The sequence below is a fragment of the Gracilinanus agilis genome, chromosome 1 (assembly GCF_016433145.1).
Source record: "Gracilinanus agilis isolate LMUSP501 chromosome 1, AgileGrace, whole genome shotgun sequence".
NCBI classification, from domain to species: domain Eukaryota; kingdom Metazoa; phylum Chordata; class Mammalia; order Didelphimorphia; family Didelphidae; genus Gracilinanus; species Gracilinanus agilis.
The window spans coordinates 598,465,897-598,489,065 of record NC_058130.1 but is presented as its reverse complement, the minus strand read 5'-3'; the positions used below and the strand labels follow the sequence as shown (position 1 = coordinate 598,489,065).

Below are 23,169 nucleotides of genomic sequence, written 5' to 3'. Positions count from 1 at the left end.
GCAAATAGTATTTATTGAATCAAATTGATCCCTCTCTGCTTAGAATGTTCTTCTTTTCCCTCTTCTTCTGCTAAATTCTTACCCTTCATTTAAAGTCCAACTCAAATACTATTTGATGAATTTTTCCTGTTCCATCTCTCTTTCATTCCCAATTATTTCTGCCTGTCTCTGAGACTTCACAAAGCAGTTTGTTTTATGTCTCTGTGATGCACTTATTATGTAATATTTTGTACTACTGCTGACTTTATATTTTATCTTTCTCCTAGACCTAGACTATAATTTCCAAGAGGGCAAGAATTGTGTCCTATCTAAATTTTGTATCTCTACCAATTCTTAACACAGTGTTTTGAGCAGATGACACACTTAAATGTTTGTGAATTATTGAATGAATGTCCAACACTGATTCACATCCATTTAGAGCTTTCAGTGACATATGTGATTTATAAATAGATTGCAACAGTCTCTTAGTGGGTTCCCTTGCATGGTAACTGCCAATCCCACATTCTACCAAATTTTTTTCCCTTAAGGACAGATCTAACTATGTTGCTCCCTTATTCAAAACACTCCACTGGCTCTCTATTTTGTTTAGGATCAAATACAAACTCCTCTATTTAGCTTCAGAAGTCCTTCACGACTTTACCCTGTAACTGATCTTTCTTGCCTCCCTGGACATTGTTCTACATACCAAGCAAACTGGTCTTTTCTCTGTTCTCACATATGACACGCCATCTCTCATTTCTATGACTTTGTACCTTCTATTCCACAAACCTGAAAGGTACTCCATCCTTACCTCTTTCTTCTCACTGAATCTCTCTTCCTTCAAGATGCAACTCAAACATAGCCTTCTTAATAATTTCCCATAACTTCTCCTTTCACCAAAACTAATGTACTCACTCCCAAATTGTTTTTGTTGTTTAGTTGTTTTAGCCGTTTCAGTCACAACCAACATGCTGTGATCCCTTTGTGGGGTTTTCTTGGCAGAGATACCAGATCAACTTGCTATTTCCCTCTCCAGCCCATTTTACAGATGAGGAACTGAGGCAAAAAGGATTATATGGCTTGCTCAGGATCATGCAGCTACTAAGTCTGATACTAGATTTGCACTCAAGTCTTCCTGCCCCCAGGCCTGGTAGTATCCACTATTACCTACTCCCTATCTGCCCCCACACCCAAATTACCTAGAAGATAATTACTTTGTATTTGTTTTCTTCTTGTATGAACTAGTTTTCTCCCTTGTTAGAATTCTAGTAAGATCTTTGTGTGTAGGAATTGTTTTATTCACTGTATTTCAATCTCTAGTACCTAGAACAGTACTTGGCACAGAGTAGGTATTTAATAAATACTTGCTAATTGTTGATTGATGATTGACTAAGAAATGAACACTTTTTATGTATTACTTTCATATACTTTATTTTTTTTAAACCCTTAACTTCTATGCATTGGCTCCTAAATGGAAGAGTGGTAAGGGTGGGCAATGGGGGTCAAGTGACTTGCCCAGGGTCACAGCTGGGAAGTGTCTGAGGCCAGATTTGAACCTAGGATCTTCCATCTCAATCCACTGAGCTACCCAGCTGCCCCTTTCATATACTTTAAAAGGAATAATCAATAAATGCTCTGAAATATTTTTTCATAGTTCATTGCTCACCAGAGAAACTTGAATAAGTCATACATATCATGGTCCTACAGAAAATTCACTGATATTCATTTATTCTGCAAATACATTTTAAAAACCAACCTTCTTTAAGGCACTTTGTTAGGTGCTTCAGAAGATACAAAGATAGATTGTTCCTATTCTCTCTCTTTCTCTCTCTCTGACTTTTACTTTCTGTCTTAGTAACAATACTAAGAAAGAAGGGAAATGGTTAGGCAAATGAGGTTAGGTGACTTGCCCAGGATCACATAAGAAGTGTCTGAGGCCATATTTGAACCCAGGTCTTTCCAACTCCAGGTGTAGTACTCTATCCACTGAGCTGCATAGCTATCCCTATTTCTATTCTCTTGAAATTTATAGTCTAGTATGAGTAATAAGTCATGTGCATAAAAATTATAATAATGGAAAGAATGTGAATAGAAAATGGGAGATGTGAAAAGAACTATGAAAACTCAGAAAAGGGATAGACCAGTGGTTCCCAAACTTTTTTGGCCTACCGCCCCCTTTCCAGAAAAAAATATTACTTAGTGCCCTGGAAATGAATTTAAAAAAAATTTTAATAGCAATTAATAGGAAAGATAAATGCACCTGTGGCCATCACTGCTCCCTGGATCGCTGCAGCATCCACCAGGGGGCGGGGGTGCCCACTTTGGGAATCACTGCGATAGACTAATGCCAGTTGGCAAAGGGATCAGAAAAGTCTTCTAAGATGTGATGGCATCTAAGCAAGGATTTGAAGGATAGGTAGGACTGATCAGATGTGGGGCTGGATGGGTGGGGGGAATAAGAGATGCAGGAGATAAAGAGAAATGAAGTTCAATGATAGTTTCATTAGTCTGGGGACCCTAATTCTAAAACCCCCCAAGCGGTCTCCAATTTTTAATAATAAAGAACATTATGTATGCCATCACACTTTAATTTTCTTACCTTGCACTTTCTTTTGGGGTGAGAGAAACATCCCCATCTGGTGCAATGTCGATCTCACAGTGCTCAGGCTGAATTCCTATGCCAAAGAGTTGTATATCCTGAGAGGTATCTGCGCCAATTCTAGTGTGATCCTGGTAAGAGATTATTAAAGACACTGCAAGTCAATCTTACCAAAATCTTATAAATCACAAGGCATCTCAACTTTCTTGAAAGTATGGATCATTAAATGAAGCAGACTATAGATATTAAAGATTGTGTACCCTAAAATCAACTAAATATTTTATGATGACAGTACATTAAAATTGTAAGTTTCTGTAAGTTTAAAATGGTCAATCTCTTAAATTTGACATTTAAAACTCATCAAACTCTAGTTCTATCCCATATTTCTAGGCTTATTTTATATTACTTTCCTGTATACACTGCATTCCAGCCAAATGGGCTTCCTCACTGTTTTCTGTATGTGATATTCCATCTTCATTGCCTATATCATTATACAGGCATTTCCCCATGGCTTAAATGTACTCCCTTCTCACCTCTGCTTTGCAGAATCATTAGCCTTCCTTAAGGCTCAGCTCAAGAAGCATCTTGAACATGGAGCTTATCATGACTCCCCTAATTACTAGTGCTCTTTTCCCAGAAAATTATTTTGCATTTACTCTTACACATTCTATGTTAACTTCATTTAAAAATATTGTTACTATCAATAGAATGTATTCTCTTTGAAGACAAGGGCTATTTAATTTTTGTCTTCTATTTCCATCACCTTACTTAGAGCCAGGCACAAAAGTAGACACTTGTTTGTTGATGTGTGTAGTTGAATTCATTTCAATACAATTCAACAGGCATGTATTAACTATTTAAAATATACAACATACTGAATTAAGCACTGAAGTTACCAAAAAAGAAACAGTTCATTCTCTCAAAAAAAACTCCTATTTTATTAGGGAAAACACATTTCTTCAAGAAAAATAAATGCAAAGATATAAAATAATCTTAAGATGGAAAGATTGCTAAAAACTAGAGATATTGGGAAAATTCTCATGTAGATGGTGGCTCCTAAATTGGGATTTGAAGTAGGTTAAGAATTCTAAGAGGTAGAGGTCAGGAAGGAGTACATTCCAGTTTGCAGGGAGGCAGTCAGGATGTAAAGTCATGGAGGCAGAAGATGGATAGTTTTATATGGAGAATAGTAAATAAGGTTATATTCACTAGGGCAGAGAATACATGAGTAATAGTAAATAAGATTGGAAGATGGTGGAAGCCATATTATGAAGGATTTTCAATGAGAAATTAATGAGTTTTTATTTCATCCAGCTGAAGATTTTTGAGTGCAAAGACATGGCTACAGTGTTTTAAAGAATGTTAATTTGGCAGCTATTAAAAAAGAGTTGAGGGAAAGGATTTTGGAGGAAATAATTGGGAGGTCATGGCTCTCAACTCACAGTGGACTCAACTACAGAGACCATGACTGTTCCATCTCACTTATTTCTCAAGCTAGATGGCATAGGAGTTAGAGCATTGGGTCGAGTCAGGAAGACCTGATTTCAGATCCAGCCTTAGACACTTATTAGTTGTGTGACCCTGGGCAAGTCACTCTATCTCAATTGTTTTGCTCAATTGTAAAATGGGAATATTAGGATTGTTTTAAGGATCAAATGAGATAATATTTATAAAGTGCTTAATACAGTGCCTGGCACATAGTAGGTACTTAATAAATATGTGGTTTTTTCATCTTCAAACTGAGGGGAAAAAACTATATCTTTGCCATTTTTTAATATACTCAAAGTGTTAGCTGACTAAACTAAGCTTAACAAAATTGTCCATAAGGTTTCCTCTTTCGTAGACCTCTGGGTAATAGAGTTATTCAGACAATATTTATGCCTAACATGAGAGAAAAAAGGGGTAAACTATAGAAGCTATCTCTTGGCTTTGTCTCTATCATGATCTCCATTGCTGTTTTTAAAACTTTTCTCATCCATATCAGAGATATCTGTATCATTAGCACTCAGCTTGTCTAACTTCTCAAATAAGGAAAAATCGAAGGAAGAAGACTCTATCATCTTACTTTTGAAATGAAAACAAGTCAGTCAAGGAGACATGGATTTATTAAAGGAAGAGAAGGGAATAGCATTTATATAATACACATATTTTTTATACATATATATGTATACACATATATAAAAGGCATAGGGGAAGATAGCCCAATAGTTTAAATCCATAGTAGATCTTAGAGCTATCCAATAAACAATAAAGGGCTCCTCTTGCATTGAACTACAGAGGAAATAATTCAGCGGTCTACTCATTAGGCCCTGTGACAACAGTGGTGACTGGATGCAATATGCAATTTCAATCATGAGTTCATGAGGTCATGAGCCAGAAGGTCATATGTAGAAGAAGAAAAAAAGAGTCTCTTTTCTGAATTTATGTTAAAGTTGCCAGAAGAACCAAAAAATTATAAGATTATGGGTTTTGTTTTTTTTATTTTGTTTGTAGAGAATTTACAGGTTAAAATTGTATTATTTTAAACTATACCAAATAGGGATTGTAAAATGTTTACTCAAAATTGAAATGATATAAAAATCACCATTATCTTCATCCTTATTCAGGTAATTCAATAAAGTATGGTCAGGAAATAACTGCCTCAAAAACGTGTTGCTTAGTACTGTGCCTTGAGCACAGGATGCACTTAATAAATAAATATTTGAAGAATAAATTAATGAAAGCTGGCTTGTGACAATAGGAACAACTTTAGAATTGGTTGTATTATTAATTCTTTTAATTAAATGAAGGCTAAACTAATGCCAAAATAGGATAAAAGATAGAGAGGGGAAAAGGAATTCCACATGGATATAAGGAATTTAGATTTACATGTGTCCTCTTACCTTTAAATAATAAACAAGAAGTTCATTGAGGGCAGGGTCAGCATTCAGGTTCACCAAATAGCATTTGTCATCCCCCACCTTGATGCCAGAAGTCTCAAGGGAAATTCCCATACTTTCAAGCTGCCTTTGCCTCTCCTGTGGACAAAATGAGACGAAAGTGAATAACTCATCCAGTTTGTTGCCTTAGTAACAAGACGTGCAAATGAAAAGTTCAAGTCATTCTTGCTGAGTACGAGCCATCACATAGACGCATCTATTAGAAACATAAGATTGGACTGGGTCCCAGATACTCCTTTAGGCTCTAATTGATTTGTGTGGTCAGATGCTTAAGCATCAGTGTGACTAGAAAATGTCTGTGAAAGTGTACATTTTTAGGTGGTTTTCTGTAGATAAGCAGAAATTTAACCCTTGGTGACATCTATCTTTTAAAAAATCCTTCAAGCTAGACTTGTCTAATTCTATTTCTTTATAAGCCCACACAAATCAAAATCATAATAGTGGCTTATAAATTTATAATCGTGCTTTTATAATTTCCAAAGCACTCTGCATATATTATTGTTCTGTCACGTGAAGCAGAGACATATGTGTTAATATTATATGTTCGGATTATTCTGCCAATAGCATAATTCAAATTTAAACTAACTAGCTTGCATTTTGCTATATTTTTTGAAGCAACAGAAAAGAACTTTGTTTAAAAATATTGGCATTTATGGGTAGTTCATATAATTGATAATCACATACCTTTACTGGTCCTTAACCACTATAGTAAATGCAGAGTTCAAGTGGTTAAATTCAAATAAATAATTAAGGAATAAAATTTGAAGTATAAGTAATTTGTGTCTAAACTACTTTTTATTTAATCAGCAGAATATTAAAAGTAGAACTATGCCTTTGAATACTCTTTAGTGATAACATGATACAAATTATGATGATAAAAGACAGAAAACAGATTTAAAAGAATCAAAATATTCCATATCAAGTTACCTGGGCAATTTCTTCAGTTTTCCTTAGTTTTTCCTCCCAGGTTACGGTTAATTCTTTTATTAGCTTTTCAGATTCTTCTAATTTTTCCTTCAGTTCTGGAGCCTTCATAGCCTTTAAAAAAGTGAAAAAAAAAACAACCAAACCTGATATTTTATTTTTAAAATCTTCTTCCTATCATTTTGTATGAAGCAAAAAGATAGTCCTTTTCAAGGTTATCACCAATAGTCTGTAAGCAGCAATTTATCCACGAAATGAAAGAAAACAGATGGTATCAATATTTTGTGATTCTTTAAAGAGGAGGGAAACCTCAGGAATAGTAATGAGTAATTTTAATGCTATGCTCATTCTTGTGCTAATTTTAAATATCTGGAAAAAAACCCTCTTCTCCACAAATAAAACCATTAGCAAAAGTCCACTTAATCAATGTTATTTTTTTTCCACTGATGACAGCCATCCCCATATGTCTGTCAAGAAAGCATTTCAATTAAATTAATCTACTAGGAAAGATGAAAATTCTAATTTATTTGCAGACTACAATCTAGGCCCTTTATTATTACTTTTCTTTACTGTTGGCAATCAATTTAGGCAATTTATTACTTACTTGGAAGCAGGACATCTGGTGAAAACAGCAGTAATTTGCCTCTGAATTTGTTCAAGGAGAATACCCAAGGGGATTGGAGCTAGACAGATGCAGGTTTTTCTTTTTAAAATGTTTCATTTCATTTGACAGCAATATGCTTTCTGACACCCTGCAGTAACATGACTCTACAGACTTAAAAAAGGGCAGCCAACAGCAAAGACCACAGGGCTAGGAAGAAAAACAACTAAATGAAATGTCTCAAATTTAACTAGTTCAAGTGTACCTCGGTCACAGCTGGTTAATGAGGACAGTGAAATTCCTTCAGAGATGTTGATAACATCAATGGCACTAGGGACACACTTGGGACACATTCAGTATTAGATGAAGAAAGACAAATTTTGAACATTTAAAATGGGCTAACAATAGCTCTGCTTCCATTTTCTACCCTTAAGTTTTATTTCAGGAATCTAGCAGGTCTGCCAGCTCTGCTAAAGCAAGTTATGCTTTCTCTGTGGAGGCTCTATCTTACCATAACACAGATTCAAAGAAAAGGAGAAAAAGAACTAGAGAATTCATCTGCAAACAAATTCCAGAATCATTTCACTTTTTTCCTACAGCCGAGAAGATCTATTAAGTCTAAGATGTTGATTTTCCCGACACATTTTCCACTCTTGCTAACTGCAAAAATAAAATTATGTTTGATGCATTAAAAAAAGTAAATAAATCCCAAACACACAGAAGAGGACTATTTAATTGCTTTCCAAATGGATGATTTTACATTAAAAGCATCTGCAAGGAAAGAAAACTGACAGTGCTTTTCTATAATTTACTTGTTTAATAGAAACAAAAGAGCCCTTCATTGAATTCCACTGGGAAGACTACTGTGCTACAAATACTCAAGAAACTGGGATCTAAGGAAATTTTACTATCATTCCCTCATCACTCACTAGTATCCAGCCATCCTCTCCTAATCAGCAAGCCCACTATCATATGCTCCAAAGATAAGCCCAAAGTAAATAGAACAAATCATAAAATCAGAGGTTTCCTTGGCTATTTATTTTTTCATTCTAACATTATGTGCTTGTCTAGCTCAGAGAATAATTCCCCACCATTGCATTAAAGTATCACTAACACCCTTGGATTTTAGTGGCTTCTTTCTCCTACATTTCTCAAGGTACTTTCACAAATATATGCAAATGGCTTATAGGGTTAGTCTCATCACTTTGTGGTTATATCCACTATAGCCAGCGGTTAGTAATTCTGGAGCTGATCCCTCAACCAGTAGCATATAAAGGCTACTTTCTTCTCCATCTTGCCTCTCCTTACCACCTTCTCTCATCTCCTTTTGGATGACTTCATTGCTTAACGTAGTCCCCACTAAATGATGGCAGGTAGGATAGAATGCAAAAGAGTCAGTTTTGTCTTCTGTCAACAGTTGGTTAGGAAAACAGTGAAAATATCCATTGCCTAATGTGCAGGTGGAAAATGTGCCACACCTGAGCTACATTCCCAGCATCCTTTTAAGTTATGGCCTCATTTGGTGTGCAGGGGCTTGGGAGATAAATTTGGCTGAGAGCCATGCTGTGGGGCTCTTTTTTTGGGAGCTTGTGCTTTGCTTTGGTAAAGTGCTGCAGATGTGAGTTTTTGGCTCTCTTTCCTTTGCTCACTTTCCTGAAAGAATCCTTTTTCTTTTCTTTTCCTCCTCTTTTTGTTTATTATTAAATTATATATATATGTTTTAAAACACTAGGAGTATTTATTCATTTTTACTCCTATACTAGCAAAATACCCTGGACTTGATAAATACTGGTTGAACAAAATTTTCATTTGATCCTTATCAGGTAAGCAGGAGAGAATTGTTCCTATTCTATTGTTAAAGAAACTGAGGCTCTCAGAGGTTAAATGACTTACTCAAGATCACCCAGTTAATGGAAAGCCATGATCGAATCTAGGTTTTTTTTTTATTACATATAATGAAAAGTATAACTGCTTTGAAAAGGGTAAAATACTGTACGATTTTATACACGTGGTGGTATAATTTTTACCTCAGCCTGTGATAGCTGCTCTTTCAATTTCTCCACTTCCTCACGTAATTCTCTGATGACTCTTGCATTAGGATCTTCATTGACCACAGCATGATTCACTATTCTTTTAGCTCTGTCTGCATATCTTAATGTAGATAGTGTCTCTTCATAGTTGTCTGCTGCTGGGCTAATTGTGGCTATCATGGAGGTTTGACTATTGCCTCCCAAGTTGTCCTGGAAAACATATTGTACAGAATGTCAGGAACATACAAGAATGACAAATTCATATCTTTTTTAATATTATGTAATCTGTAAATTTAAAAAAGGATTAGGACAAAACTCTGCTCCTAAAAGTGAAGAGCCCTGAAGTCAGGATACCTAACCTGAGTAAAAATTTAACTCAATTTTTAAAAATGAGTTTGCCTATAACCAAAGATCTATCAGTTACTGTGCTCACTGATGTCATAGTACAGGATGGAAAAAATAAACTATAGGAGACTGAAGAGAGAAGATTCTCCTTCAGCAAAAAGCCACTAATATGAGGAAACTGCTGCAGAGAACATTAAACATTTTTTTACAGAAATATAATTTTATTCTACATGAAGATGACAAGGAAAAATGCTATGATTTCTTTCTATATTTCACAAATTATTTCTAAAAACATGATGTAATCTTACCTCTTTGTATATTATAATAAAAATATTAATTTATATATTTTATAGTTACAAAGCACTTTCCTCACACAACTCTATGAAGGAAGCAATGAAAGAATTATCTCTATTTTATAGATGAGGAAACAGGGCCAGAAAACTTAAAATGTGCCCACGTCTTCAGATTACTGTTGCATTATGCTACAATGAGATGCTCTCTTAAGAAATAATGCCTTTTTACTGAATGATGCTTGCCCAAAATAAATCATTCCAACAGAAGGAAGGAAAAAACAAAATAGGAAAAAGTACCATAAAAGGTATGTTTCCCTATATGACCAGGAATCAACAAAATGTCCATTGTGGGTGTTGTCTGTAGCTGACATACACACTTTTTTTCAAAGCACAGCATGTGAGAAGCCCATAATTAAAGTGTTACTCCAATCCCTCATTGTGGTCTGGAGGTGACCCTGTGGTCTAAGGTGAGGTTAACAGTGTTAGCTCTGAGGAGCCTGCTAATTTGGAAAGAAGGCTCAGGGCCGACTCAATGTCCATCATTTGAGGACCAGCCTAATTAAATCTGGAGATATTTAGCAACAGTTTGGTTGCAAGATCATGGGTTTCTGGGCTATAGCAAGTGTTTTTTTATCTTTACACAACATTTTATTTTTCTCCAATTACATGTAAAAGCAATTTTCAAACATTCCTTTTAAAAAAAAATTTGAGTTTCAAATTTTCTCCCTCTTTCCTAGCCTCCTTAGCTCCTTCCTGAGACAGTAAGCAATCTGATACAGATTTTACAATGTGCAATCATGTAAAACATTTTCCCATAGCAGTCATTTTGAGAAAGATATCTGAAACAACAAAAAAAACTAATAAAAGAAAAGAGGAAGAAGTAAGTGAAATATACTGTTTTGATCTGTACTCAGATTCCATCAGTTCTTTCTCTGAAGGCAGATGGTATTTTTCATCATGAGCTCTGGGATTGTCTTGATCACTGTATTGCTGAGAATAACTAAGTCATTCACAGTTGTTTATCAAAAAATATTGCAGTTACTGTGTGCAATGTTTTTCTGGTTCTGCTCACTTCACTTTTCACTAGTTCAAGTAAGTCTTTCCAGGTTTTTCTGAAATCATCCCATTCATCATTTCTTATAGCACAATAGTATTCCATTATAGTCATATACCATAACTTATTTAGCCATTCCCCAATTAATATGCAACCCCTCAAATTACAATTCTTTGCTACCACAAAAAAAGCTGCAATAAATATTTTTCTATAACTAGATCCTTTTCCCCTTTATAGCAACTCTTGGAGACAATTATAGAAGGGTTGCAAGATTTTTTATTTTTTATTGGCAGGGGTATCGACACTAACAAAATTAAAGATGGCCTTGGCATGGAAGGACCTTAAGAGTTTACCTATTCCAATATATTTTACAAATGAGTGCAAAAGGTCTAAAAATATGAAGTCATTTGTGCAAAATCATTCAGCAGGTTAGTGGTAGAAGAGATAATAGAGGGGGCAGCTGGGTGGCTCAGTGCATTGAGAGTCAGGCCCAGAGATGGAAGGTCCTGGGTTCAAATATAGCTTCAGACACTTCCTAGCTGTGTGACCCTGGGAAAGTCACTTAACCCCCATTGCCTAGCCCTTCCCACTCATTTGCCTTAGAACCAATACCCAGTATTAATTTTAAGATGGAAGGTAAGGGGATAAGAGAGAGGGAGAGAAAGAGAAAGAGAGAGAGAGAGAAACAGAGAAAATAGGTCTCTTAGGGACCTTACCAAACACTGGAGAAATTCTATCCTCATTTTTTTTATCCAATCTATGATTTTATTGATAGAGACAACTTCCAGGAGGAAATTTTATTGATCAATGTAACCTAATGCCTGCTTTGTGAATAATAATCTTAGAGACTTACCTGGGATAATGAAAGAGAGGTCAAGAGATTTACATAAAGCCAAATGAATCAGTATATGTCAGAAGCAAGACTTGAACACAGGTGTATCTGGCTACTATGCCATACTATCTCCTTAGCACATGTGAAATGGAAGAACACTTACAATCAAGTATTACCTTGAGAAGCCAAGTGAGGACTGAGTCCCGGTAAGGCACAAATTTGTTTTTACCCTTTCCAGCTGCTTGATCAGCCAGGGATGATATAACTAGTCCCAAGGTTGTGAGTGACCTGGAGTGAGCAAAAATAAAAATAAAATTAACCCTTCTATGTAAAGGTGGTCAAAGCCAAAAAAAAAAAAAATGAGAACAAAATTACTTAACTTATGCCTACCAATTGAGTTAATAGCTTGTTAAGAAACCAGGAAAATGAACAAAACAATCCCATTTACATACTAGACAAATGCTCCTAGAAGGTCATGCTAGACAAACATAAGACTATCCTATGAGCTTTAGAAATCAGAAAACTGTAGCACAAGTCACGTAATGGAATGCTCTGTAGGTCCTGGTTAATAGGTTTCAACATAAGCTGCTTATGTTGAAGCGAAAGCGTTTTGGCCCCTGACCTCATACCTCCAGCACAAAAATATAACTTGTGAAGCTTTCTTCAACCACACCTCCTATGGCTGTGCAAAGAATTTCTGATTATATGTTGACAACTGCATTCAAAGAAGAATGAATAAAGTTGTACAAACTTAGCAAGCCACACAGGTAGAGGCTATTTATGCTACAGGTAGTATACAAGAACCACTGTGGAGCCTGACTTAGGGAAAAGAATAACTAAGATCTCTGTTTCTAAGAGAGTGCTAAGTGGCTCTTGTGAAAAACTCATTCTCTTAAGATGCTATAGAAAAGAATCCTACCAAGGATAATAGTTTGGACTACAAAGGAGTGAGGGGAAAGATGTCTACTTGTATCATTATGTAACTGTTAATTTGTATTTTCTAGGGGAAATAAACAAATCAATACCAAATGTGTTAGTTACATGTAAATACCATTTTTAACAGGGGATAGTCAGAAAAAAGGTGGTGAAATTAAGAGGGTGACTAGACAGAGTCTATATCCAGAGGACGATAACTAAGGTCAACAAACCAGAGAACTGAATTTCAAGACTAGGAGAAATTATCTTATCTAAACCTCTAGTCAGAAATTTAAATACTCTTTATTAATTCAAAGATATTTTATTTTCCCAATTACATGCAATAATAATTTTTCAAATTTATATTTCCCAAAATTATAAAATCCAAATTGCCTCCCTCTTCTCCCTTCCCTCCCCATTCTTAGAGATGGTAAGCAATTTGACATGATAGATTTTACAATGTGCAGTCATGCAAAACATTTTTCCATAGTAGTCATATATTATCATGCAAAATACACTTCTATATTGGTCACTGTTGTAAGAGAATACTCATATAACAGAAACACCCCCAATTGAAAACATAAATAAAGTGAAAAATAGTATGTTTGACATGCATTCCAACTCCAACAGTTCTTTATCTATTGGTGGATAGCATTCTTTGTCATAAGTTCTTCAGAATTGTCCTGGATCATTGTATTGCTGAGAGTGAATGTTAACTTGCAATACTCTTGCATCAAAGTCAGAAGGAAAGGAAAACCCATTTCTCAAAAAATATAGCATCCTAAAGGAAACTCAAACAGTGATACCGTGATTAATTCAAGGAATGAGTCAGAACTGCAATAACTAAAAGCTGTTACTACATTGAGATACAGATACGGTACACTGTTCTTAGAGAGATTTAATTCTCAAATGAAACCATCCTTTTCCCAAAGGGTATCATTATAAAAGCCAAAGTATATGCAATGCATGTGAAATATAGAAGCAAGATGGATATCAATAGATGACTAAAGAAACAATTTGTTTGAATACAGAATACAGCACATTTTCACTAATTTGCTCCTTCATTTAATAAACATTTATTAAGCCCCTGCTGTGTGAAGAGCACTCTGCTAAGCTCTAGGGAAAACAAAAAAAAATCTACTTTTGAAGCAAAACTACTTAACTAAAAACAGTTGTTTTTACTGCTACACATCTTTTCAAGTCCAAATACAAATGAGATGACAGAGACCAGCTATCAATAATGCGACTGGCCTGAAGGTATATAGCCCACAAGACTCCCTCAGTCCTTAACTTATTACTTATTTATACTTTTTTTTAAAGTCTTTGATTTGATTGAAGAAAACATAATTTTAAAGACTCCTCTCTAATAAGGCATTTCCCATGCCCATGTCAAAACTAAATAAAATTCTTTGACAGAACACAATAGAGATAACTTTGTTAGCTGAACTTTTGATCATTAATATCAAGTAATGTATAAAATAAGGACACATGTTCATCAGAGGTGTTAATAACCCTTATGGAGGATGACAAGTGCAAAACCCTTATAGAAGGATTTGGTTCCTTATAGATGGTGAGATTCTCTAGATGCTTCTACATACAGATGACTGCATCAAGTATGGGAACCCTGAATGAGATTCATAATCACTACAGGGGAAAAGATGTAGAGTTGAAAGTGACCTTAGAGGAAATTTATACTAATGTTGTCATTTGCAGATAAGGAACCTGAGGTCAGAGAAGTTGGATTATTTGTCTAAAGTCAAAGTAGGACTAAGGAGCAGGTTAGGATTCTAACTGAGGTCTCCTGACCACAAACTTGGCTGGTTGTTTTTTTCTGTGCCACATTCACTTTCATACTGAACTTATAGAGTTCAGCCTATCAATTATTAAAAAAAATAAAGAATGCTACACCATGACATACATTTGGATGGAAAACTCTAGAATTGGCATATATTTACATATATATGTGTAATATATATATGATATTTCATATGGATAATGGATAATAAGTTAGACCCAAAACTGAGCAAGAAGAGGCAAGTAGGCTGGATTTCCTTTGGGAAATTGAGGGGTGCCTTTGATAGACCCAAGCTTTTTCCTAAAATGAAGTCCCTTCCTTTTATATAATTTCTTGTGCTGATATTAGAAGACTAAAAGTCATAGATTATTGCAGTCTCCTTAGAATTAAAGCTGAGAGTCACCAAAATCATATTGGAGGGGGCAATACACTGACAAAGATGAATTGCACAAGAGGAGAAGTGTGAAGTATAATATCAGAAAAAAAAGCCCATCTGATGGGAGCAGGAGGTGGACTGGTCATCCACATAATGTTAAAAGAACTAGAGGAAGGCCCCCAGCAAGAGGGGTTGACTTCTTGAGAAGGACAGGGACAAAAGTGATGAGAAAGTATGGATGAGGTACGATATCCATCAATGAGATTATATATTTGCCTAAGCAGCAGTAACTCACACTGGATAACACTATTATTCATGCTACACTGAGGAGAGGACCAATATCTTGATATTACATGTGATATCTTGACTTGCATATGATTTGGATTTAAGTAAGACAGTTGCATAAAGTTATCAGCCTTACTCTCTCTTCCGGAGTCATTGAAATCCAGTGGCAAGACAAAAATCAAGATAACCAGGGACAGCTGGGTGGCTCATTGGATTGAGAGCCAAATCTAGAGATGGGAGGTCCTAGGTTCAAATCTGGCCTCAGACTCTTCCCAGCTGTGTGACCCTGGGCAAGTCATTTAACCTCCATTGCCTAGCCCTTACCACTCTTCTGCCTTGGAACCAATACACAGTATTGACTCCAAGAGGGAAGGTAAGGGTTTAAAAAAAAATCAAGACAACTGGTGATGGCTTGTGATGCAACGGATAACCTTGGCTTGAATGTCTGACCAAGCTCTAAGTGTGCCATAGCACACCTGTTTTAGCTGCCTTCGTGTATGTTGGAACAAATTGCTCTCGTCCATCCGTTCTGCTGCGGGGAAGTCTTCCTGTGTTTTTAGGTAGAACCCCTTAACTCAGTGATGGATTTGTGGCATATCAGTTACTACCGTCAGCCTGGTTTTACTCCATCAGATGAAATGCTTTCACCTGAGCGGGGTTGTTGTGCTTGCTACAGCTTCTTGGAGCTGCAGGTGACAGACAGAAACCAAAGGTGGAAAAGCTGCCCTGAAAAGGGCTTGGCAAACTCTGACACCAGAGGAGCCAGTCCTCCCTGTACATCCCATATACACTGGTTCACAAATCTAGACCAAACTCCTCATTTTACAGATGAGGAAATTAAAGCCCATAAGAAGTTCAGGAAACTTGCCCAAAATCATATAGGTAATAAAAAGCAGAGCCTAGATTCTAACCTAGCTCCAGGAACTAAAAGTTTGGGACACTAATTCCACTGCACTCCACCATCATCCACATTAACAGTGAGTTTCAAAAAGGAGAATAGTCCATTCTGTAACAACCAAAATTCTGCAGACTTACTGCATATGTGCCTTTACTCTGTCCTTTAACAAGTACTGACTCATTTCTGATTTGTTGTCATGGGGAGGGAAAAGAGAGTTTCTGGAGCCCAAGCATAATTGCTAAGCCATGTAATAAAAACTAAATTAGTGTTCTTACAATAAAAAAGAAAAATGATGATACAGTGTAATCATTCCATTGTATAAAGTGCTTTTCAAGTGGCAAGGGGTGTGTGTGGTTGAACTAAGATAATTACATGGCTTCAGTGTCTATGTACTTTGCTATGTAACTTGCTATGTTATGGAGAAGTGCCATTAATTGAAACCAAACCCTTTTACTTGTTAATGCATAGATACTTAAAAAAAACCCACACCTATCCTATTTCCATTTGGGCTTAAACTGATGAAAAATATGTGTAGTCAAAGTGTAAGCAAGGACAAGCTAGATGTTCTATGTCTACTAGATTTCATTCAGGTTCAGTGGCTTAAGGATTAAGGCTTCTGGGGGATAGCTAGGCGGCTCAGTGGGTTGAGAGTCAGACCTAGAGACAGGAGGTTCTGGGTTCAGATCTAGCCTCAGACACTTTCTAGCTGTGTGACCTTAGGCAAGTCACAACCCCCAATGCCCAGCCCTTACCGCTCTTCTGCCTTAAAATCAAGATGGAAGGTGAGGGTTTTTAAAAAAAGGATTAAGGCTTCCAAAGGAATTTAATTTCATATTCTGTTCTAATAACCCTACAATGAAGGGAATTGCTGGCCAACTGAGAAGTTATAGAAAGGGCTAGAGTATTGGTTAACTGGGACATTATGGGAAGAGCCAGAAAATGATATTTGTAAATAACGGCAGCCATAATTTGAAAAAGCTGGTTCCAGAATTGGTAAATAGCAAAAATGAATGAAGGAATCTAGGAAAATGACATAATATTTTACAAGACAACAAACACTTCCACAGTCAATAAAGTTCAATGAAGCAAACTCAGGGGCAAGATGAAGAAGTCCAAAGGAGTATAATCTGGTAGCAAATGAAAAGAGGGCTGACATGGGCTCTCTCCTTAAATGAAGGTTTGGGAAAGGGCTCTCCACTTTATCCTTCAAACAAAACAGGGTACTGCTGAGACATGAGGACCAGGTCTGATGCGATCTTGCAAGAAAAAGAAGTTCCTGGGTTATGATAAAGAAATCCAAGAGAGTGCAACTAGTTGGAAAATAAAGAAAAAACAGCTTTTATATGAATCTTCTTCTGTTCACTTATATAGACACCATCCTGGTGTGGACTCTCATCACCTTACACCTGGACTACTGAAAGAACTTTCTGATGACACTCCTAACCACTATTTTGGTGCCTTTACATTGACTGTCACTCATGCCTGGAATACTCTCTGTCTTCAACTCTCTGTTATGGATTCCCTAGCTTTCTTCAAGACTTCATTCAAAGTCAACCATTGGCAAGAAGCCTTTCCAGATCCTTATCTTCCAATCTTTTTAAATTATATTTTCTGTTTCTTACATTATCATAGTTATTTCCCAGTATCTGTCCTCTTTTTCTCCCAGAAAGCCATCCTATATGACAAATTAATATTTTTTGATAGGAAAAAAAATCAGTATAACTGATCGATACATTGAAAAGTCTAAAAATAACTTTTATGAACTTCCTAGCTCCACAAAGGGATGGGTTGGGAGCATCCTCTTCTATCTCTTCATTCAAATCTTGCTTTGATCTCTAAAATTTTGCTACTTCTGATTTTTAGTATGTAGTTGTTCTTTCCATTTGAATCATAGTTTTTGTGCATATTATTTTCCTGGCTCTACTTTTCCACATTAGTTCATATAGATATTTCCAAGCTGCAATGAATTTATCCCACTTATCATTTCTGACAGCACAGTAATATCCCATTACATATGTGCATCACAATTTGTTTTGTCATTCCTCTGTATATATCTTGTATGTACTAGTAATTTAAATGTCTTCTCACCTATTAGAACATGAGCTCCTTGAGAACAAGGGTTGTTTTTGAATTTTTAAAAAAATATTCTAAGCACATATTACAGTGTCCAAGTCATATTAAACCTATAGTAAGCTTAATAAATACCTGCTTACGGTTGACTGACTAACCTAAATAATCTCCTTTCAAATATACCTTTGATATTTTAAAAGGAGAAATTCCTTATTTATATTTTCCCAGGCACTATGGTTTGGAGATAAAATGTAAAAATCCAATCTTCTTCTCACCCTCCAATTGAAAGAAAAAGCTGTTTGACTTCCCAAAGACCAGGCTCTGCTCACCACTCTTTAACCTGAAGTGACAAATGTAGGGATGTTTTCCCAGATTTGGTTTCCAAACATTTGAATCTTTTTAATTGTACTAGTTGTGGCGAGGGCTTACAGGGCTGCACATAAACAATAGAAAGAAAAGCTTCTTGTTCATCCTTTCCAGACACCAATCAGTGTTGGGTTACTCGAGCAACACCCACTTAAGTGAGGCTTCTGAGAGGAAATAAATTAGAGCCACAGGAGGGAAAGAGGAAGAGAAAGGAGGGCAAAGTTGGGCACACGAACTGTATCCTCAGATACCAGGAGATAGAAAGACCCTACACATTTAGGAAGCGACCTTACTATGTTATCAGCTATAGGCCAACTTTTATTCTTGGCCCTGGTATTTCTGGAAAGAATAACACAAGCGGCCTCCAACTATACTCCTGGAGGCATTAGAATGCTACAGACTCTAAATAGAATGTTCACAGAAGCCTGTAATGCATTCAGTCCTTTGCCAGGTTCAGGGAAGCAGAATACAGGTTTCCTTTTTCAACCTCAGCAACGGAGTGGAGCAGCAGAATGATTTAAATTTATTACCTTTCTGAGTTAGAGAGAGGCTGTCAATTCAGCACAGAAGCCATTCTACAATGATATATATATATATATATATATGTAAAATCTTTAGAATACTTTAAAGGTCCATAATCCATTAAAAAAAAACCTTAACATCTCTGTCAAGTCACTGGAAGATCTTACTCAGAGTATTATCTTATGAAAAAAACAGGAATTAGAAAATTTAGGAAGTCTGCTGAAGATTTCTTTCTACATATATGTATATTTCCATATATACTCTATATGCATGTAATTATAGGATTTAGAAAACATAATGGGGTTTTCAGGTATAAGTTTTAATATTCGAATGATCCATCTTTTTATTAAAAACTATTATGGAACTAAGTGACAATTTTCATAACTAGCAAACTGAGATGATGTAATTAACAAACCTTCCTTGCCATTTCTTGGACTTTCTAACACCATGTTGCTGGTATTAAATAACTACTCTGGGAAGCTATTGTATCAACGTGGAAATCACAATGAAGATAGAAACAAAATACCTAGGTTCCAATCCTGACAACAACACAATCTGCTTGATGATACTGAGCAAGTCACTTAACCACTGTGAACTCCATTTTCATCTTCTCTGCTCAAAAGAGTAATTGTGAGGACCAAATAAATATAAAGGGCTTTGTAAATTGTAAAGTACTTTATAAATGTGAACTATTCTTCAGAGCACTAACCTCTTTCCTGACTTTCAGTCTCACATTTCCAAATGGCTCTTGAACATATCAGAAATGGATATCCTGTAAATATCCTAAATTCAACATGTCCAAAACTGAACTATTATCTTTTCCCCAACTTTGCTCTCTTTTAGAAATCCCACTTAATGTTGAGGGCACCATCATGCTCCCAATTACCCAGGCTCAGATGCTAGCTGTCATTCTTGACTTCCCTCTCTCTCTCCCCCGCTCTGCTGCAGCCCCATCCTATCTAATCTGGGGCCAAGATGTACTGGTTTTACCTCTCAAATAAATTCCTTACTCCCTCTGACACCACCCTAGTGTAGGCCCTCATCCCTTCCATATTTAAACTATAAAAATAGCCTTCTGGCTGGTTTCCCTGACTCAATTCTTTCTCCACTACAGTCCATCTTCCATCTGGCTGTTAAAGTGATCTTTCTCCAGTACAGGTCTGACCAAGTAACACCTCACAATAAACTCCACAGGTCCCCTCTGACATCCAGCATCAAATATAAGATCCCGTGTTTGGCTTTAAAAGTCCTTCGAAATCTGACCTCTTCTTACCTTTCTGGTCCTCTTACACCTTTTTCTCTTCCATGAACTCTGCAATCCAATGATATTAGCCTCCCTGCTGTTCTTTACATTTCCACCTCCCAATTCCAGGCATTTTCATTGGCTGTCCACAATAGCTGGGATTCTCTCCATATTCATTTCTACCTCCAGGTTTTGCTGGATTCCATCAGGGTCTAATTTAAATTTCAACTTCCACAAGAAGCCTCCCTCAACCTCCCTTTGATGCTAATTGCCTTCCTTCTAATCTTATCTTAAATTTATCCTCTACAAGCCAGTTTTTACCTAGCTGGTTGCATTTTGCCATCCCCAGAGGCAGCTAAGTGGAGCAGTGGATTCAGTTACAGTTTGTAGTCAAGAAGACCTGAGTTCAAATCTAGTCCCAGACATTTCTGGGCTCTGTGGCACTAGACAAATCACTTAAACTTTATCTGCTTCAGTTTCTTTAACTGTAAAAAAAAATCACAGGCATAATTGCACCTACTCCACCCCATTGTTGGCAAATGAAATATTTGTAAAGTGCTTAGCATACTACCTGGGACATAGCAGACACTTAATTTACCTTCATTTTTTCCTTCCTCCCTCCCACCTTTTCCTTTTAACTATGAGCTCCTTGAAAGAGGTTTGTTTTTTTGGTCTTTCTTCATACTGCCAACACTGGGCCTGCCATAGAGTGGGCACTTAACAAATGCTAGATTTAACTAATTAGCTTCTGTGATATATAATATTATGAGAAGAAACAGTGTGAAAATGATAGTTGGCCTGCAATAAATACTGGCTGACTGATTTTGTGGTATTTCTTGTTCTCAAAGAAAGAAATATTAGGGAGGTAAAATAAGGGAAAGACCACTGAACTAGGACCCAGAAGACTGAGTTTGACTCCCTAAATTCTTTCAAGCCATGTGAATTTGAACAAGTTAATTATTAACCTCTCTCAGCCTCAATTTCCTCACCTGTGAAATGAGGACAATATGTACATACCTGGCATATGTATATGTTTCTTATTAGGATCAGGCTGATGCAAAAATAACATATAAATGTTAGATACAAAGCACTTTGGTAGGTGATGAGAAAGAAAAAAAATCTGTATAGCCATGTCTTTGTTTGGAAGGAAAGAGGAAAAAGAAGGAAATAAGTAAGAAAGGAAGGGACAGAGGGAGGGAGGGAGGGAAGAATGGAAGGAAGAAAAAAAGGAAGAGTGGGATGGAGGGAAGAAGGGAGGAAGGAAAAAAGCATTTATTAAATGCCTACTACATGTCAGATGCTTTATAAATATCTCATTTGATCTTCACAGTAACTCTGGGAGGTAGGTGCTATTATTATCCACATTTTAAAGCTGAGGACACCGAAGTGGTCAAAAGTTAAATGACTTGCCCAGTGTCACATAGCTAAATATAAGGCAGGATCTGAATGCAACTCTTCCAGACTCCAAGTCCAGCACTCTATCCACTGGACCCTCTGGCTAACTCATGGCATTTATAGCCAGGATATGTTACTAGAACATAAAAGAATAGAAATTAAATGCATAAAGGGGCAAACAAAGTACTTTGTGAGGTGCAAAGGAGAAAAGGTATTTAACATTTGGGAGTGTGGGATTCACCAAAGTTTGTAGGGGTAAGTGGCATCTGAGTTAGACTTTAGAAACTGGGTAGTAATTCAGGAGATTGCAAAGGGACCAAGAGAAGAACATTCAAGGTAGAGGAAACAACATGAATGGTAGAGACAGGGAACTGGGAATGTCTAGGGGACCACAAGTAGACATGTTTGGCTGATACAGAAAGTACATGGAATGGAGGGGAGTAGTAGGAGCCAAGACTGGAAAGGTCACACAATTTCAGTGTTTTACAGAAGGACTGAACCTGGAGGCAAAAACCAGTAACAAATCAGCCAAACCCTAGAGAAAGGCAGCAATCTTGTCTCCTTTAATTCCCCCTCACCTTCTGCCTTTCTACTTTTCTGTTCATAATAGAATGATGTTGTTCTGACAACTGGAGTTTTTAAATGTCTTGTCATGAAAAGGGGAAAAAAAAAACCTTTGTTATGAGAGAAGACAAACTGCCTGTTAGATGAACTCCCTCAGAGAAGCTGTCTTTTTCCTCCAAGCAAGGCCAGGCAGACCTGTCAGTGAGGGAATATCTCACTTGTTTATAAATCACTGCTAATTAAAATCACAATGTGCCCAACATCATCTTTAAATACAGGCCCATCTCATCTTGTAGCATTGGTACTGCAGTCATATTAGGAAGGAATTTGGAGCTTTTTGAGGTCTGATAAACTTCTACAAATATATCATTTACAAGCAAATTCCTGACTCTCTGTGCCCTAGAAAGATTAAACAGTTTGCCCAAAGATCACAGAGGGAGCAAATAGCAGATAACTTTCTAGAAAATTGTATATATGCAAATACAGGCAAATTCCATGCCTTGATGTCTCAATGTGTAAAAATATTCAGTTTTAGTTTGCCTGTTTCATTTTTTGTCTTTGTATTCCTAACACCCAACTCAATGCTTCGTATACAGTAGGCACTTACTAACTTCTTGTTTTTGTTTTTAAACCCTTAATTTATGTCTTAGTATGAGTTCTTTTTTTAATTTTATTTTTATTATCATGCAAAACACACTTCCATATTGGTCATTGTTGTAAGAGCACACTCATACATAACCAAGAAAACCATAAATATATTGATGTGAAAGATAGTATGCTTTGATTCACAACCATTCAATTCCAACAGTTCTTTCTCTGGATGGTACCAGTTCTAAGATAGAGGAGAAGTAAAGGCTAGGCAATCTGGGTTAAGTGATTTGCCCAGGGTCACACAGCTAGAAAGTGTCTAAGGTCAGATCTGAACCCACATTCTTCCAACTTCAGGCCTCTGTCCATTGTGCTAGCTCACTGCCCAATAAATCTTGTTAACTGGTGGTTTTATTATTGTTTTTTAAGAGTAAGCTCCTCTACTGCGTTTAAAACACAATTCAGTTTTACATGCAACTTCTTAGGCATACCTCCATTCTGTAAAGTAATGCACATGTAAATATATTCTGAACAATTATGGTTACCACACATTTCC

At 36.4% G+C, this 23,169-nt stretch overlaps 1 protein-coding gene across 1 annotated transcript in view; it reads right to left on the bottom strand.

Moving 5' to 3' along the window:
* Positions 1 to 23,169, bottom strand: part of KIF13A (kinesin family member 13A) — a 226,016-nt gene that overhangs the window by 70,458 nt on the left and 132,389 nt on the right. Inside the window, exons 10-14 of the mRNA XM_044667532.1 lie at positions 11,773 to 11,884; positions 9,070 to 9,282; positions 6,445 to 6,555; positions 5,461 to 5,595; positions 2,579 to 2,709 (exon numbers count right to left, since the gene is read on the bottom strand). Coding sequence (XP_044523467.1) covers positions 2,579 to 2,709; positions 5,461 to 5,595; positions 6,445 to 6,555; positions 9,070 to 9,282; positions 11,773 to 11,884 — 702 coding nt within the window. The remainder of the gene's footprint in view (positions 1 to 2,578; positions 2,710 to 5,460; positions 5,596 to 6,444; positions 6,556 to 9,069; positions 9,283 to 11,772; positions 11,885 to 23,169) is intronic.